Source organism: Rattus rattus, chromosome 7, assembly GCF_011064425.1.
Source record: "Rattus rattus isolate New Zealand chromosome 7, Rrattus_CSIRO_v1, whole genome shotgun sequence".
Taxonomy (NCBI): Eukaryota; Metazoa; Chordata; class Mammalia; order Rodentia; family Muridae; genus Rattus; species Rattus rattus.
The window spans coordinates 4,402,707-4,421,662 of record NC_046160.1 but is presented as its reverse complement, the minus strand read 5'-3'; the positions used below and the strand labels follow the sequence as shown (position 1 = coordinate 4,421,662).

General features: G+C 42.1%; 1 protein-coding gene across 3 annotated transcripts in view; it reads left to right on the top strand.

Moving 5' to 3' along the window:
* Foxn2 (forkhead box N2) overlaps positions 1 to 17,459 on the top strand; it is a 44,054-nt gene extending 26,595 nt beyond the window's left edge. For all 3 annotated transcript variants that reach the window (XM_032908704.1, XM_032908705.1, XM_032908706.1), the window contains exons 3-6: positions 3,536 to 3,630; positions 8,964 to 9,028; positions 14,348 to 14,416; positions 16,712 to 17,459. In XM_032908704.1, coding sequence (XP_032764595.1) covers positions 3,536 to 3,630; positions 8,964 to 9,028; positions 14,348 to 14,416; positions 16,712 to 17,232 — 750 coding nt within the window. In that variant the 3' untranslated portion in view covers positions 17,233 to 17,459. The remainder of the gene's footprint in view (positions 1 to 3,535; positions 3,631 to 8,963; positions 9,029 to 14,347; positions 14,417 to 16,711) is intronic.
* The last annotated feature ends 1,497 nt before the right edge of the window (positions 17,460 to 18,956 follow it).

The window sequence follows — 18,956 nt, the reverse complement described above, 5'->3', positions numbered from 1 at the left end:
ACAGCTCCATCAGCAAAGCCTACCCCAGCATGAGACAGCTCAGAAGCTGGGGACCTGGAGCACACTGCAGTCTGCAGCAGCTCTAGAGACTGGAGCAAGTCCTTTCCAGGTCCTCAGGGCAGCTCAGCTGGTCTCTGCTTCTCTCAGAAGCTTTGCAGCTTATCTTGCCTAAAGAGAGTGACTCTCAGAAGCCTTTATTGTTTACTGTGGGAGGGATGGGCATAGTGAATCTGTAGATTTCATGGACTTCCTGGAGCTATTTTGAGTTGTTTATGTTCTATCTTGAGTTTCCTTGCCGGATGGAATGTTTCAACCACAGAGGAAAAAGCTTGATGTTGATGAAAATAGAAGACTTGTTTAATTGTTTAGGATTCAGGAGTATTATTACATTCAGGGGCAGAGGAGAAAGTGCATGTGGGGGAAAAAAGTTTTGAGGCGGGCCTTAGTGTAGTCTAGACTGGTCTCCAGTGACCTTGAACTCCTGCCTCCACCTCTCAAGTGCTAGAATTACAGTTTCCACTACCATCCGTCAGTGTTTTGTTTTGTTGAAACCTTTTTGAGTGTCTCAGAATCTATTTTTCTTTGCATCTGTGGAAGATAGGTCAGTTATTCTTCCATTAAATTGAAGTTGAATTTACTACCCTTCACAGTGATGTTATCTAGAGATGCAATTCTCCCCACAGAAGGCAAGGTCTGTTTTCTGACCCCTTTGTTATTACCATACCACTTCACAAAAGTCGGCCCCCAGGTCTAGAGAGTAAACTTACAGTCATTGCTTGTGCTTTACCACTGAGTCAGCCAACCTCCCAGCCAACATCCAAAGCTTACGTTTTTCTGAATTTTTATTAAATGTAAGTGAACATTATGACTGGAATTTTTGTCCATACACACAGAATTAAGTTTTGCCTAGTTTAGTATAGACAACTCTTAAAATGTAGAGAAGGCAGGAAGATAATATTTCAGAAATAGTAATATATTTTCTGAATTTAAATAAAACTTTTATTAAGCTGAATCTTTGCAATTTACCCCTTTAATGGGGTAAATTCTACAAAACCTGTGAAGCCATTCTCAGAGGTTTACCGTTCATGATAGTAAAGGGGAGGAGAGTGCTTATTTTCTGTTTTCCACAAAGTTTCCAGGCACTTCATTTTTATAGACAATTTTATGTTAGGATAGTGATCATTTGGGTTTTATCATTTAAACAAAATTTTAAGGGAGAATTAGTTTAGAAAATCTCTTTCAAACTCTAAAATATAGATGAGCAAATACATAGTTTTATTTCTTGTTACTAATGGCTCATGAACGGGCCCAGTGAAAGGAAGTGTTGCCATGGCAACAGAAGCCTGGCTGCTATTTGAAACTCTACTCGTATACTTAAATGTCCTGAAACTGCAAGTTCTTAGCTTTTACAATTTGCCGTTTCAAGGAAATAGCTTTTCTACTGTGATCAAAAACCATTTTCAGGGGTTGGGGATTTAGCTCAGTGGTAGAGCGCTTGCCTAGGAAGCGCAAGGCCCTGGGTTCGGTCCCCAGCTCCGGAAAAAAAAAGAAAAAAAAAAAAAGAATGAAAAAACCATTTCCAGTCTTCTCACTGTAGAATTTGAAAACAAAACTTGGACCAAACACTCTGTAGGAGGTATCCATGGAATGCCAAAGGGGAAGCTGGGCACTGACCCTATGTAGTGGTCAGTGCATGAGAACTACTTACATGAAACCTAACTGGAACAAAATACAAGTGTTGACATTTAGTTTTCTTCCCAATTGTCAAAATATGTCTGTCGTTTTGTCTAAGTGGCTTATTTTATCTACATTAGCTTTTAACACTTAATTTAAATCTACATCTGCAAATCTTAAGATCTCTTGGAAAAACTTGTCTGCTGCTTGGCTTTTTTGTTATTTTTGTGTGTTAGGTTTTTGAGACGGGGCACACACACACAGACAAATTATATAGTGCTGGTTGGGACAGATTTCCCCATGTAGAACAGGCTGGCCTTGAACTTAAGACAATTCTCCTGCCTGTGCCTCCGAAGTACTTGGGTTACGCCACACTTGGCCCTAATGTTACTGTTGTTTCTGTGTACCTGGCCACTGAATGCCAGAGATATCCCATCTGATAACCCAGCCTGTCTCTCCCCGTGCGGCTGTGTTCACAGACACGTTCAGTTTCCTTTTCTGCATGTCTCAGTTGCCAGGGTGTTTAAGGTGTTCTGTTCTCAGTGGCTGAACTTTTCCACAGATAAGCAACTTTCTTCCCCAAATTAGATTATTGTTTATCACCTAATTTTAAAAAAAAAAAATTTAGTCCCATTCTTATTGTCGGTATTATTGAGTTCCCCTTCAATAAATACCCTATACCAATTTCAGAATAACAAACAGGTTAATGTTCATCTATTTTTAGCCATATCACTTAGCTATAAATTACTTTATTTGAATCTTATTACAATTCACTGAAATGACCTTGGATCTTTATTTTATAGGTGAAATGTCAGGTTTGACTTTCAGAATCAGCTATTTGTCCAATTTCACATGACTAGTTCAATGAGTAGTGATTAGTATCTTGGGTTTTTAAGAGTTTTTTAAGTTCCATATTTTGTGTGTGTGTGTGTGTGTGTGTGTGTGTGTGTACACCTGTGTGTGTGTCACTGGAGGTCAACAGGTCCCTGTGACTGTATGTAGTTGTGAGCCTTCTGATAATGGGAGTTGGGAAGCTTAGGCTTCTGCAAGTCCAGTACAATGGACTATTTATTAACTGCCGAAACCATCTCTCCAGCCCCAGATCTTAGTTTTTAAACTTGTGGGGTAATATTTTCCATTATGCCATTTTATAAAAATGGAACAGTATTCGAAGATAAAAGATCTCAGGACTGCCTGATTCTGCTGTGACGGAGAACGTAGAGAATGGAAGCAGTGGGGATAACTGCATCAGACCTTACACCATACATGGCTTTATGCAAGGAAGAGCTGTAGGGGGAAGGAATAAGTCAATTTAATTGTTTCCGGGAAAATTACTAATGGAGTTGGTTATGAAGTATAATTTAAGTTCTATGCTGTGTGCCATACAAAAGCATAGGGTTGGGGAGATGGCTTAGAGGGTAGAAAAACACTGGCTGCCCAAGGTGAAGAACCTGACTGAGTTCTCAGATCCACCCAGTGAAAGGAAAAGAACTAACACACATATTTTTCCTCTGACCCTGATTCATGGCTTGTCTCTCCCCATAGATAAAAATAAGTACATTTTAAGCCTGGGTATAAATAATAAGCTTCAACTTCTCTCATCTTTGGTTAGAGCAAGTTTTACTAATTGCCGGTAACGGCCACCTATCATGTATAGCAGGCTCACTTCACTTTCTAGGGGGATTGTGGAAGCTGGTGTGAGTGAGTGAGCATTGTGGCAGATGCTGCCTGCTAGGCAGGCACGCTCCCAGTGGGCTTTGTCTTGACTCAGAAGATGGGAGGGAGGTTTCCCTGTATGCTTCTCAGAGCATTTGATGATAGATAGCTCCAAGCTACTAAGCCTTGTGCAACTTTTTTCTAGGTTAATGGAAAAGGCTCCTTATGGTGTGTTGATCCAGAATATAAGCCCAATCTTGTGCAGGCCTTGAAGAAGCAACCGTTTTCCTCTCCACAAAGGTAAGGACCTTCTGTGTGATTTAGATTTATTATGCGAGCTGCAGAGAACAAAGTTGTAGGGTCTTGTTTATTTGTGTGTTTATCTAATTGTACGGAGAAGTATTTACTGTTAACATTAACCTAAGATGTTTTCCTCTTGGTTAATTTTTTTCCTAGAAAATAAAATGCTGGGTAGTTGAATATAAATTCTCAGAAAATAAGTCAGTGCAATATAAATTGTATGACTTCAGTTGCAAAAACATTAACTCATTTTAATTGTTTGCATTGCTAACAATGACACGATAAATTAAATACATATTTAAAATTTTTTAATAAGATGATTTATCAATTGTAACCAAAACATTTTGTAAGAGTCCATGATTTAGTGAAGAATGATACCCAGACTCAAATTAGTCTACAGAGGTCCAGCATACTGGGGTCTACCGTTTACCAAGATGGAGAGGCTCAAGTGAGCTCAAAAGCCCAATTTTAAGCACATTAGGGAATTCCAAGGGGAGGTAGATGACGTTTATCTTAACTGGTTGGCTCTATATCTAGGGACATTCCAAATCCATTGCTGGGAGTTGGGGGGACTGGAAACTGTTGCTGACCCACGGCCCCTGCCTCAGGCCAGGTGGTAGTGGGGCAGCTTCTGATTGGCTGCCCAAGGTCTGGGGTTTTTCCAGTAGCTAACCTGCCAGTGCGAAGCCCGTCAATGGAGTCAGCCTGTCTCAGTCCTCTCACTATTGCCTAAATCATTCCCCCTTCAGTAGTGGGCCATCTTGAATCCTGGAGCTGTTTCTATGGGCTGGTATTGTTTCAGCATTGTCAGTTGAGCAGTGGAAATCTGTTCCTTATCAAAGCTAACTAAAGCATTGATTATGCAGGGATCATAAATTAAGGCCAATATCATCAGGATAAGAAGACTGACAGGTCGACAGAGAGAAGGGTGGTCAGCCAGGGAGACCAGTTGGAGAGGCACTCATACTAACCCTGAAACTGTTAGGGGGTTTGGTTTGGTTTTGTTTTGTTTTGTTTTGTTTTTGTCTTGCACTCTCTTTCTGACTAAGGCTGTGGAGTCTTTGACCATCCTTGAATGGTCAGCCTAAAAACAACCTTCTTTAACTTAAGGCTGCACAGAGTCCTCCCTGCTGGAGGAACAGCTGGTCTAAAACCTCTTCTGTTCTGTAAGACCACTTCTGCCAGGGAGGCCAGGGAATCCTGCAGGGTCAGGATGGATTTGTCCATCTCCTGTGTATCTGCATCTATAGCCATCCAGAAGGCCTTGTGAATTCCTAGGGCTCCTGAATTCCTAGGGCTGAGGCAGAACATAGCAACCCATGCTAGCCGTCTGCCAAGGAAAGGACCTAGTAACACAGTGGGAATGCCCACGCTTTTTTTTTTTTTAATATTTATTTATTATGTAATTATATAGAAGTATACTGTAGCTATCTTCAGACACACCAGAAGAGGGCATCAGATCTCATTACAGATGGTTGTAAGCCACCATGTGGTTGCTGGGATTTGAACTCAGGACCTCTGGAAGAGCAGTCAGTGCTCTTAACCACTGAGCCATCTCTCCAGCCCATGCCCACTCTTTTTACCTGATTGTTGAGCAGTTGGTTTGATGAAGTGGGATGTCACTGGGCAAAAGGGTGGTAGGTCCTGATGAGGTGGCCTGAGGCAGAGGTTGGGGGTGGTTGGTTGGGCCTTGTTGGGGCCTAAGAGGACCATGGGTCTCAAGAGGCTACTCTTGGAGCAATTAGGCAGCTCTTAGGAGGTTAGGCAGCATGGGAGGGGTCCTCCCATATAGGATCTCAAAAGGGGGGATAAAGTATAGGGAATATTCCTGTCCCTATATAAGGCATAAGGTAGACACCCAGTCTCTGCCAGTTTCAGGGGTTAATTTGGTCAAGGCCTCCTTTGGGGTCTGATTTATCCTCTCTACTTGGCCCTGAACTCTAGGGTTTGTATGCACAATGTAATTTCCACTTGGTCCCCAGAACCTGTGCTAGAGATTGAGTAACTTGAGAAATGAATGCTGGTCCATCGTCAGACCCAAGTAAGGTTGGCAAACTATACCTGGATATGATGCCTTCCAGGAGATGTCAGTCTCCCTTGTAGGGTAGACTTCTATCCATCCTGAAAAGGTATCTATAAAAACTAGCAAATACTTATATCCATATGTTCCTGGTTTTATTTCTGTATATTTCCCAATTAGCCCCTGGCTGTTGACCCCTGATTCTGCTTTCTGGAGCGGCTCCTTGATTGGGGCATGAGTGGTTCTCAGCCTGGCAGTGTGATCAGCTAAGTCCTGAGTCAGATGTTTTGTGCCTTGCCCCTTGCAGCCTTGCCCCTTGCAGCCTTGCCCCTTGCAGCCTTGCAGCAATTCCTTCAGTTTTCTGTGACCCAGGTGTGAGTGGACTTGATGAATCTGATGGACGAGTTGCTTAGCAGACCCCTTAGGTAGGATGATGGCGTGGCCTTCAGAGTCAGCAGTCAGCGACCATCCAGCTCTCCTGCAAACAGCTTTGCATTTCTCCTGATGGCCTTCGTCTTCAGCAGAGTACTCAGGGATGGCCAGCTGGGAGCACAGGGGCAGCAAAGCTGCCAGGATGGTGATAGTGGAAGCTTGGTGGCTTCCCTTTCAGCTGTCAGCTAGCCTGTGCCCTTGGGCTATTTCTGCTGTCCCTTCCTGATAACTGGGGCAATGGATTGTGGCCACATTGAGAGGAAGCCATAATGCCTCCAAGAAAGCAGGTATTTCTTCCTTCCTTTGATGGCTTCCCCTCTGGTATGTGGATCCACGTACATAAGCCGTCCTGAAGGCAATGTCTGCATGTCTGCTGTCAGTGGAGGTGTCGGCTGTGGCCCCTTTTGCCAGGTTTTTTTTTTTTTTTTTTTTTAAGATTTTATTTCCTTTTATTTATTTTATGTAAGTACACTGTCACTGTCTTTAGACACACCAGAAGAGAGCATCGGATCCCATCACAGATGGTTGTGAGCCACAACTCAGGACCTCCTGAAGAGAAGCCAGTGTTCTCAACCACTAGCCATCTCTCCAGCCCCGCTTTTGCCGGTTTTAAAACCTAGATTAGAGCCTTTCCTTCAGCTTTCTGGGCTGAAGTTCCTGGTGGCAAAGCAGTTGCCCAAATAACAAAGCCCAAGTCCACTACTGCTGCCCCTGCATATCTGATTGCATTCTGAATGAAGCTGCTCCATCCATGACTGTGAAATAGATACTTCTGCGTCTGGCCGGGGTATGTCAGTCAAGTCCAGCCCCAGAAGTGTGCTGCACATCTGACGATGGATCAGGTAGCAGGGTGGCTGGGTTTAGGGCAGGTTGTATCCAGTATGAGGGGGATTCAACAGCAAGGCCTGAAAGTGCACTAGTCTAGCATTGGACAGCCATCGCCTGGGTGGATTCTTGAGGGTCCCCTCAGTAGCTTGGGGGTGATGATAACAAATTCTTGCCCATGATTATTTTGTTACCGTCCTTGACTAGCAGGGCAGTGGCAGCTATGATCTGGAGGCAGGCTGGCCGTCCTCATGCCACCAGGTCCAGTTCCTTAGATGAATAGGCCACAGGTCTTTTCCATCATCCCACCCAAGGTTTGGGTGAGCACCCCCTTTGCTGTGTCCTTTCTCTCATCCACATGCAGGTGGAAAGGTTTGTGAATGTCTGGGAGGGCCAGGGCTGGTGCCTCCAGAAGGCTCCAGTAGGTAGATCTGATTTCAAGGCTAGCCTGGTCTAAGAGTGAGTTCCAAGACAGTCAAGGCTAGATAGAGAAACCCTGTCTTGAAAAAAAATTTAAGTTCAAGTTTAAAAATTAAAATGTTAAGTAAAATAATGCTCTAAAGGTTTTTATGTTGTTTTCTGAAAAAAAAAAATTAACAATGTATTTTCTTACAACCTCCTCTGGCTTTAGGGGTTTTTTTGTTTGTTTGTTTGTTTGTTTGGTTTTTTTCTTTTCCATTTTCTCAGACTTAACATCTGGACATTATGATTTCCCTAAATCTGATTTTTTTTTTCTTTTTCCTAAGGAAACCTTAAGAATCTTAAAATTCTGTTATGTTTATATATTTGTGTTAGAATATGCCTTATTAAGATAAACTTAAGGGTTGTCTTTGCTTAGTTTGTTTTTTCAAAAACATAGAAAACTAAAATGAAATCTCACTGCAACAAATTGAGAAATTTCTACTGTAGTTTATTCAAATTCTCGAAAATCATGAATGAACGGCTCTAGTTGAATGTAGTGAACAGCCAGGAAAGTAAGGTTGAAATGCCAGGAACATCACTTCTTGGACATGACGTCATCATCATGGAAGGAGCAGGAGGTGGGGTAGGTTTAACACAGTGGGTGGAGCCAGGAGTAGTGTGCTGTAATCCCAGAACTCAGGAGGTCAAGGCAGGCAGAGCTCTGTGAGTTCAAGGCCAGCCTACAGCCTAGTCTATGTGATGAAACTCTGTCTCAAACAACAAGAAAGAGATCATAGTTTTGGGAATTGATTTCTTCTTAGTTAATATTGGTGCTTATGTGCTATTCCAATTAGCAATTTGGAGCTAAAGGAAATATCTTTAATGCTAGGATTTATTTAACTTAATTAAAGTTAAAGTGGGAGTCTGCCAACATCTTTATCTATCACCTTGGTATCCTTAGCCTTATCATTATAGTATATTATTAAATGCTTTAATACAAGTTAATTCAAAATAATAACCTTTCAGACTTTTGAAAAAACAAATCTTAGGTATTAAACAAGTGATTTTTGCCTTTTTTTTAAAGAAGGGGATTCCATAACATCATGAAAGTTATTACTTAGTGACCTTAAACATTAATAAAATGAAAGCATTTTATTCCATTTTGTTGTTTCCTTTTGACGTTTTTGTGTAACCCTCCATAATTTATAAGTATGGAATAAAGAATGAGGTTTATATAAAAACTGTGAATAGGAATTACTTTCATTTTAAAAGTTACGCTCTACAATCGCAAAAACGAATCTCCTCCCCCCAAAAAGTTTTAATTTTTATACTAAAAATCTCTTGGAATTTAACTCCTATTAGTGTTATACAAAATTTAAATATGTGATATAAAACCAAATTTTTATTATTTATTGTTCAAGGCATTTAAAATACATTATGCATGAGAAACGTATTTGTCTAAACAATGACCAAGTAATTATTTTGAGTCCATTCCTGTATGCCCTTTGTGCTTGAACAGACTTTCTAATGTGAGTGCTGTTAGCAGAGGGAACAAGGTGACATTGCGTGTGGCTTTCATGGTGTATTCGTGGCTAGTTCTGTAGGAAATGAATAATGTTTAATACGCACATCTGTCTTCTCTTCCTGTTTTTAGTGCTTCTTTATCGCCTCACTACTTAAGCTCTGTTCTCAAGCAAAGTCAAGTGCAAACTCTTAAAGGTAGGTATGAACTGTCCTGTTGGGTCATGAAGCATATGTTAAGATCTAGGAGTTTTAACTTTTCTAACTGTAGGAGATAAATTTCTGGAGAGAAAGTAAAAGTCATCTTTTATGGACATTTGGAATGGTGTTTACTTGTTTTTTCTCCAGTGATGCACACTGTACAGGCATTTTATGTTCCTCTTCACTGGTTTTATGTCTGTTTTTCCTTGAGTATGGTATTTAATTTCTTAGTAATATTATCATTGGAGTTATTTTTTTCCTGTTATGTGGCCCATGATAATGTTATTTATGAAAAGGTTGAATTAAAAAATAAAACTAGGGTTGGGGATTTAGCTCAGTGGTAGAGCGCTTGCCTAGGAAGCGCAAGGCCCTGGGTTCGGTCCCCAACTCCGAAAAAAAGAACCAAAAAATAAAAAAAATAAAAAAAATAAAACTAACCGTAATACTTTGAGGCATAGTGTCTGCTATAGCTGCAGGATTAGCTGCAGCAAAGGCCTACAAATGATTCCTTTGATTTTGCCAACTGCTATAATCATAAAATACTTGTGATCCTGTGCGAAAGGATTTTACCATCCCTTAGACTTGGATATATAGTTCAGAATATTACTTTAATTTGGACTAGTAAATTGATTTCTTTTTTTTTTTTTTTTTTTTTTTTTTTTTTTTTTTTTTTTTTTCGAGCTGGGGACCAACCAGGGCCTTTAGGTTGCTAGGCAAGCGCTCTACCACTGAGCTAAATCCCCAACCCTAATTGATTTCTTTTAAAGGAATTTTGGGGCTCTTGCCTCACCTAAACTCTTCCATCTCCCGTGCTCTTCTTCTTTTTTTTTTTTGTTTTTGTTGGTTGATTTGTGTTTGGTTTTGAGACAGTCTATGTGACCCTGGCTGGCCTGGAACTCTTAGGCTATCCCCAAACCCACAGATCCACCAGGTTCTGCCTCTAAGTGATAGGATACAGGCTGGGTCACCACACCCTGCTTATGCACCTTTGTGTTGATGTCACGTGTGTCTATTACCCTCTCTATCACTCTCCCTGCTCTTGGGGCCCTTAGCAGTGTCCCTGCATCAACACAGTCTTCATTCTCACCTAGATACTCTGTATGTGACAATCAGAGGCTGAGCCCCACATACGGGAGAGAGCGCGTTCTGTCTGTCTTTGTGGGCCAGGGCTACCTCACTTAGAATAGTAGTTTCCACTTCCATCTGTTTGCCTCACTCACGTTGCATCATTTCCTGTTCCTGTACTGCTGAGTACAGTTAGGATGTGTATAAGTACATTGTCATTTTCCATTCATTGCCTGTGGACGTAGAGCTACTGTTACTGCTTGCTCTCGTGAGTACTTGAGTATCGAGCATAGATGTACAAGTACCTCCGTAGTCAGACTTGGAGTCCCAGGAGTGTACACCTAGCAGTGTTAACAGCAGGTCCGACAAATTCCTGCCTTTTGTCTTTTGGGAAATTTCCACACTGATTTTCATAGTAGCTGCAGGGGTGAATAATGGTGACCCTTTTTCCATGGTCACCGCTTGTCATTTGTTTTCTTGATGGCAGCCACTCTGACATTGTTGAAATGGAATCTCAGAGGCTGTTTTAAACACACAAAGCTAACAGTCTCATCAAGCCCAGCTGGCCTCTTAGCTTGCTGTGACCTTGAACTTCTACCTGCACCTCCAGAATACTGGCATAGCGGGCAGGCACCACCATGCCAGTTTTATGTTGTGCTGAGAGCGAATCCAGGGCTTCCTTCCTGCTAGGCAAATACTGTACCAGCCTGGCTTGGTGAGTTTTTTGATTTGGTTGTTTGCTACTTAATTCTTTCTTAAGTCCTTTGGATATACCAGGAAGGAAGGAATTCTCTGTGGTGTATAGCTGGGTTTCTGCCAGTTGTTACTGCTGTGCAGAAAGCAGTTTGATTTGGGGAATTCCCTTCGCCTCTTGTTGAGGCTCTTACTTCTGTTGTGACTGTCCTTATCAGAAAGTCCTTATCTATGCCTGCCTCTCCAGGAGTTTGTCCCACTTTTTCTTCTAGCAATCAGAATTGAGGGGATTCTTTTGCCTTGTAAAAACAAACCCAGAATGTATTGTTTCTTTTCTGGAAGTGCTGAGGGTCAGAGCCTTGTGTACCTTAGCCAGCTCCACACCGCAGTACATCCTGTCAGTCCTCAGAACTCTTGTGAGTACTGGATTTATTCCCTGCTCATAATTAATAGGTAGACTATATTAGTGGCACTGCATTTTTGTAGTGTTATTTCAATTCTTAAACATTTCCATGACCTTCAAAAATGAAAAACCTTGCAGAGAAGCCTTTCTGTTGCCAGCTGTTTTGGTGCTTTGAAACTTAGGAGCTGAGCTTTGGTGGAATTGTGCGTCTGTGAGAGTGGTGGGAGGAGAGGTTTGGGGAAATGCTGCAAAGAGCTGTAGTGGATGGGAATGAGTTCCTGATGATCGTCTGCTCCAGTGGAGCAGGTGTTTTCCTGTCACCTGCGTGGGTGCGTGGGTTCTTTTTACCTTTAGGCACTGCTGAGACACCTAGGTCTTCATATCCCGAGTACCTTCTGAATCGCACCACAAGCTCACTCTCTTCATTCAGATTTTGAGACATACTTTTTAAATAAAAAAATACTAAAATCCTGGCCCCAGGCTTTTTCCCTTCCTTGACCATTTATGTTCCTAGAGGAAAGGTGCACACAGCCTTGAATTTTAAATATGCCTTAGGGCAGGCAGCACGGTAGCTGGGCCGCTGCCCACTGTCCATGCTGTTAGAGTCTGCCTTCCTATCGATAAAGCCCATTGTTTCTTACTGTGCTTCATCTTGGCTGCTCTTGACTCTAATTAGGCAGCTCTCTTTCTCCCTCCTACATGTTTTTCTTCAATCATGGCTGTTTCTTCTCTCTCCTCCCTCATAGTCCTCTCTCCCACAAGCACAGGAAACCACAACCCCACCTATGTCTCTGTTACCCAGCTATTGGCTGTTGACATCTTTATTCACCAATCAGAATTAACTTGGGGGCAGGGTCTCAGGGGCTACATGCAGACTTCAGGTCTTAAGGACCACACTTAGCATTCCGATAGACAGTAAAAGACAAAACCTCAACATACTTTTTGTGACTTCTGGGAAGTTCTTAGAATCCATACTTGATCTGTTTCATTCCACTTGTAGTTCCACTGGTAGTTTCAGCCTTTTTTTCCGACTGGAGCATGGGTCTGTTCTCCATGCGACACTTGCAAGTGTCACCCCTCCAGTAAGTGATTTGCATCCTCCTCTCATCCCTTGCTTGGGAGAATTAGGCTTACTCTCCTCTCCACGGTGAGTTAGGTGAGGAGTGTGGTTGATAGTCTACACTAAGACCACGTTTTTGAGACAGGATTTCTCATTGTAGTCCAGGCTAGTCTGGAATTCATGATTCTTGTGCCCCTGTTGGAATACCCAGTGTGAGGTCATTCTGTAAACCCTGTTACACACACCTAATTCCAAACTCCACAAGCAGAGGCTCGGGATTCTTCGGCAAGTCTGGGTGACATAATGAGGCCTGTCTCTAATCAAAGAAACAAACAAGCAAACAGTACATAGGCCCAGGCCTGGAAAGAGAAGAAAGCACAGTGAGTAAGATGCTTCCTTACACGGCCCGCCCGTGTGGTCTGTGTGAGAAAGCTGGTGTTTATAACCCCAGTGCCGGGGGCGGGGGAGGAGGAGGAGGCGGAGGCGGCAGCACCCTGGGCTGGCTGCCAACCGTCTTGCAGGTTCTAGATCAGGAAGGTGCTCTGTCTCAAAAATACCCCACAAAACTAGGGGTCTGATGGCCTTGTCTGGGCTTCTGCAGAGATGCAGACGTTACACATGGGAAAACACCCATCTACATAAGATAGAATATTCTCTGTTTGCAAATATCAGTAAGAACTGCTTTTGTGTTTGTGGGTTTGGAGGCTCTTTTGAGTTAAAAACTTACTGAGGCCCTAACACTTTTATTCAAGGACTCTTGATAGTGAAAATTTTGGTTCAGATGCTGTAATGAACCTTTATGAAGTAAGGTGCATTGTGTCTGAAATGTTTTGTATTAATGTGTAAATGTGACTTTTACAGTGCAGAAACAAATCTTGTCATTGACAGTTTAGAAATTGGCAGGCACATGGTAGTTCTGTGTCTTTTAACAAAATTAACAAGTTAATTTGCTGTGTCAGTAAGTAATAACTATGTGAGTTTTATGTTGAATTCTTACTGTCAAAACTGTGATTCTAAAATTAATATCATGGTATATACAAAGTATCTTACATAAAAATATGCCAAGATGATGGCATTTGTATTTTGATAAGCCTCCTAAATTTAGATAGATGTTCTATAACAAAGCTACACAATGAGTGCCAACAACAGAAAAGGTGACCTGGCTTCTACACACATGTGCATGCAGACCAGCATAGACATGAGCATGTATGTGTGTGCACACCCATAAGACCCTGTAATGCTTATACACATTTATATAAGTATGGCTGAACATGGTCAATATTTTTATCCTACAATAACTTCATTTAGCATTTAAAAGTTCAGGTCATAGAGTAACCAGTTACATATATTTAAATCTTGCAAGTGTTGTGTAATAAATGTATTTTACAATAAGGTTATCCAAGGTAAATGCTGAAAAGCAGTATTCTGCATTCTAGGAGTTTGGTTTAGAAGTAGCTCTTGAGAGGTAGTGGGGTTCACACGCATTATGAATGAAGAACGGTCCTCTTACTGCTCGCATCTCTCCATTACCTGTGACATAATGCCCTTATAAACTGTTGATAATCTTAAAGGAAAACACAAGTTGCTAAATAGTGTGTATAAGGGGCTTGGGATGGGCCTCGGCCGGCATTAGTGCTTCCAGCCTGTGGGTTCTGTCTCCATGTAAGCTAGGAACAGTCGTGCACACCTGGAGGCCAGTGCTGACGCACGAGGTTACGCTGGAGGATCCAGAGTTCAGTGTCATCTTCAGCTCGTGAGACTTTGTTTCTAAACTGTGTGGGGAGAGTGGTGGGGGTCTGCTGTTTTTATTGTTTTGAGACCGGTTCTCACTAAGTAGCCGTGACTGGCGTGGAACGTGATATAGAGCAGGCTGGTTTATCCTGTGGTTATGAGCCTGTCCTTTCCTTGCTGGATGAGCCTTTGCCCAGCTGCAGGTTGATTTGACAGAGCCGCGCCTTTGCTTCCTGCGCGCTGGGGTTGAAGGTCACGACACTGGGCTATCAGAGACCCAGTGCTGATCTTTTGAAACGTGCAGTGCTTACAGTGTCTCTCGGGAAGAACATTCATTAACGCTGTCTCTCTCTTCCATTTTCAGAATCTGATATTGATGCTGCCACCGCAATGATACTTTTAAATACTTCAATAGAACAAGAGATGTTAGAGTGTAAGCAATCACCTTTTCTTTTTAAAATAAATTTTTAAGTGCCTTTTCAAATTAATGATTTAAAATATAAAATGACTAAATGTCATAGCAGAATTCTTTCTTTCCCACTAAATTGTGTTTTAATCTGAATGACTCCGTTTCTTTTTTTCTTTTTAATTTTATTTTACTTATTCACTTTACATCCTGCTCACTGACCCCCCAACCCCCGTCACCCCCACCCACAATGACTCAGTTTCTATTTCTGTGAACATTTGAGAAAGTGAAACCAAGGCTGTGAGAAATCATTGTGTTGATCAAGAAATGTAGGGAGGAAAATGCTATTCAGATAAACATGAAGAGCTAAAAGGAAAGACAAAAGCTCAGGCAATCCTGTGGACATGCGTGGTAGGAGGGAAGAACCAATTCTCAGGGGTGTGTCCTCTGACTTGAGTAGAGCGCGCGCGCGCGCACACACACACACACACACACACACACAAATTTTTTAAAGGTTATTTTGGAACAGGAGCATTAAAGTACAAATTGCAAAGTCTGTTGAGAAAAGATGAACAAATGTAATTCAAGACAACACAGAGGAAAACAAAACTGCACAATCCAGGTGTCGTGCTGAACCCTGTGAGCTCAGCACCCGGGACTGGGGTAAGAAGCCCCGGAGTTCAGGCTAGACGACAAGTTTGGGGCCACCCTGGGTCCCTGAGACCTTGTCTCAGAGCAAATAGAGGAGTGTGGGAGGCCACAGAGCTCAGCATGGATTTAGGAGACCTGCATAAGACATCCGAGGCCCTGGACTAGTTTGACCCCGGCACCACAAAAAATAAAGTAAAAAGTAACTGGAGAAGTCTTCTTAACTATGGATAACACACAAAAGCTTAATACCGTAATGCCTGTGTGTTGAAGGGTGCACCAAGTAAGAAATCAGCAAACAGGACCCACAACTGCCCTACTGGTCTTTGGGAAGAGAAGGCAGAAGGACGGAGCCAGAGGTAGAGGAAACGTGGTGTCCTTCAGACACAACAGTACTGAAGGGCTGTACCGCTTCACTACCGACAGGTCCCTGCACTGAGAAGGGAGTGGGCACAGAGGCCCACCCTAACCAAGAAGCTGGTTCTTGCTGGAAAGGGGAAACTGTGTTCTCTCCAATTGTAGGCCTCATGTCCAGGGGTAGTGCTTTGCTTTTTTTAAATTCTATTTTCCTTTTGCTGTATTTGTTTGGTTTAGTTGATCTATTGTGATTTTCAGTTTTTGTATTATGATTTTATTCTTTGAGGGAGGGGGAATAAGGTTGGGTGGGGAGGTGGGTGGGGAGGAATTAGGAAAGGGAAAGAATGTGATAAACCCCTATCACACTAAAAATACTTGAATAAAAACATTTTAAAATAAAAAAATTAAGAACAGGACAGAAGAAAAGTTAGCAAAATATATGAAAGTGAGGTTTTTTTTTTTCTTTTCTTTTTTTCCGGAGCTGGGGACCGAACTTCCCAGGGCCTTGCGCTTGCTAGGCAAGCGCTCTACCACCGAGCTAAATCCCCAACCCCATGAAAGTGAGTTTTAGAGAAGAAATATGGGGCTGAAGAGATGGCTCAGAGGTTAAGAGCACTGACTACTCTTCCAGAGGTCCTGAGTTCAATTCCCAGCAACCACATGGTGGCTCACAACCATCTGTAATGGGATCTGATGCCCTCTTCTGGTGTGTGTGAAGACAGCTACAGTGTACTCATACATAAAATAAATAAATAAATCTTTAAAAAAATATGGAGAGATGCAAAATAATTTTTAAGATAGTATCTATCAAATATAAATGATTGCTATTGTAATATGAAAATAGATTGGTTTTCATACACTGTGGAGTTGTTACAGCCATCCCAGGGTTAATTTGACCCTACTTGAATTTAAGATACGTTTAATTTTTTACTCAGAACTTGTATTTGCTATCCCTCCTAGAAATGTGTGTGTGTGTAAAGGGTGTCCAACAAGCTTGATTGCTGCAGGGTTATTTGTCCCTGTGTAACCTAAAACCTGTGTAAACACCCACAAGGACATTGTTAGGCAGTGGTGTGCCCAGACTGAGGCATCCTGTACAAACACCGGAAAGTAACTTTCATGTTCCATGGACAAGTCAGGCTGTCTTTCAAATGGTTTTGAAATGTTTCAGCCTAATGACTGTGGGTAGAGTACTATGTTGAGAAATCCTACAAAACGACTAATTCCAAGCTCTTCCTGCTCCAAAGAGAGTTTTCAGGGGTCTGGTCTTAAAATCAAATACGTCTGACTTACTGATACAAGTTCTATTTCCCGCAGGTGAGAAGCCTCTGCCTCTTAAAACGTCACTGCAGAAGAAGAGGAGTTACGGCAGCGCGTTCAGTGCCCCCAGTGCTGTGCAGCTGCAGGAGAGCCATTCTCCAGCCTCCAGCGTCGACCCAAAAGCAGACCATAACTACAGTGCCAGCGGCGTGGCTGCCCAGCGTTGTGCGTCGAGGGCTAGCATGTCTTCCCTGTCTTCTGTGGACGAGGTGTATGAATTCATCCCCAAGAGTAGCCATGGCGGGAGCGACGGCAGCGAAGGCTTCCACAGTGACGAGGAGACAGATGCGGAGGATGAGGATCCTCTCGCAGACAGTGGCTATGCACCGCAAGCTCATGAAGACAGCACTCGGAAAGGACAGCCAGGCCAAAAGATTCCAAAACAGTCATGTCAAGAGATCGATGAGGAGCTCAAGGAGGCAGCCGGGTCGCTGCTCCACCTTGCTGGAATCCGCACCTGCCTTGGTTCCCTTATAAGTACTGCAAAGGCACAAAGTCAGAAACACCGGAAAAAGTAGAAATGCCTATAGTGTGGAGTTGTTTTGAAGTGTGGCAATACTCTTCTACTTAACGTTTTACCAGGGATACAGAGCCATATCAGATGGACCTCTTTAGCTGAGGGTGGGGGAGGGGTGCCACTTGTTTCTTTCTAAATATTTTTTGGTTGCTTTTCTTTTTTGTTTAAACAGTTGCTCTTAGGATCATGCATAATTGTAAATCTGACATAAAGGACCCCACAATATAATTTCTGTGAATAAGTGTCTCCCAGATTTGGAAAATTTCGTATAGGAAAATTCTCAGCCTCTGTCTTAAACTTGTAGGGAAAAAATCTCTTTGTTAATCGGTTAAAAAATTGGTAACTCGGATTTTCATTTTTCTTCCCATTCTGCTGTGAACTAGTTACTGGTATCTCCCTGACGTGCTTCTCTCCTGACATAGTGCAGGAGGGTGAGGTGGGATCGCTTGTCTGACCTTGTTTCAGTTGTTCTTTGTTGCAGCATGAGCTTGGCCTCTTATGCAGTGGGAAGATCCTAGGTGCCTAGAAGGTTCTCTGGTCTGTGGAGAATGGAACAGTTGTAAGGCATGGGAAGGCCATCTGGGGATGAGGCTCATCTCAAGACTAACTGCTCCTGCAGTAGCATCTCTGAAATGCTTTACCTCACAGTTAATGCATAGCCTCTCGGGCCTCTGCCGTTTCCCAGAGCACTCTGCAAGTGCTTATGTTTTAGCTGCTCGCTGTTCTTGGTTAAGTAAAAATTGTCTGATGAGGATGCAGCCGGAGTGTGTTACGGAGTAGCAGTCGTCTTGACACACGTGCAGAGAGGCTTGCATTTGTTTTCTCACCGTAGTGTAGTGAAGGTAGAGTGTGACATCAGAAGTAAAGTAGGTCACTGAGGGCGGAACTGCCCAAGCTTCGTAAAGTTAAAATTAAATGTATAATGAGCTAGATTTAAAACAGTATTAAATGTCCTACTGAGGAAGATGTAGAGATCAATATCTTCAGGGATTTCAAAATACATAGAAAAACTGGGTCTTACACAAAACTTTGAGAAGGCAGTGTAATAGCCTGTATGTGCCATTAATCCACGCTAAAAGATTTTATATTACCATTTCAAAAGTGCATTGGCTAAGATTTTAAATATTTGAACAAAACTGCTTATATGAGACAGTTTTGACTATAGTGTTGAGAACAGGGATACTAAGGCTATATAACTCATATATATATATTTTTTTACAGTGGTGGGAGAAACTTTCAAAAACCTTAGTCTTATTTCATGATACGCCCTGTATTCTAGACAGTGACCTTGAGTTTTTCTCACTTACGTGCACACACACTTGCTGTGCACGCACACACTTGCTGTGCACACACACTTGCTGTGCACACACAGGCTCAGGTTAGCTTCCTGCGTTCAAATGTTTTTATGGCTCTACAGCATCTTCTTGGACTTTTTAAAGTGACAAATGTTTTTATTTTTACTTCTAAATGTTTTTCTGGGCAATATTGTCAAATAAAAACAAAAGAATGTTTCTTATGTGGCCACACTTAAGCTATAACAGTATTGATACACTCCTGAGTCCATGTTAGTTATAATTGAATTTGGAGAGCCAAATTAATGGAATTGGTGCTACTAAAATATAGACATTTTTCTTTTATTGATAATGCAGGATGAGGAATTTGGAATTTTTCTAATTCATAAATGTTATCTCTCAGAAAACAGTTAAAGTTTTTACTGCAGACTGA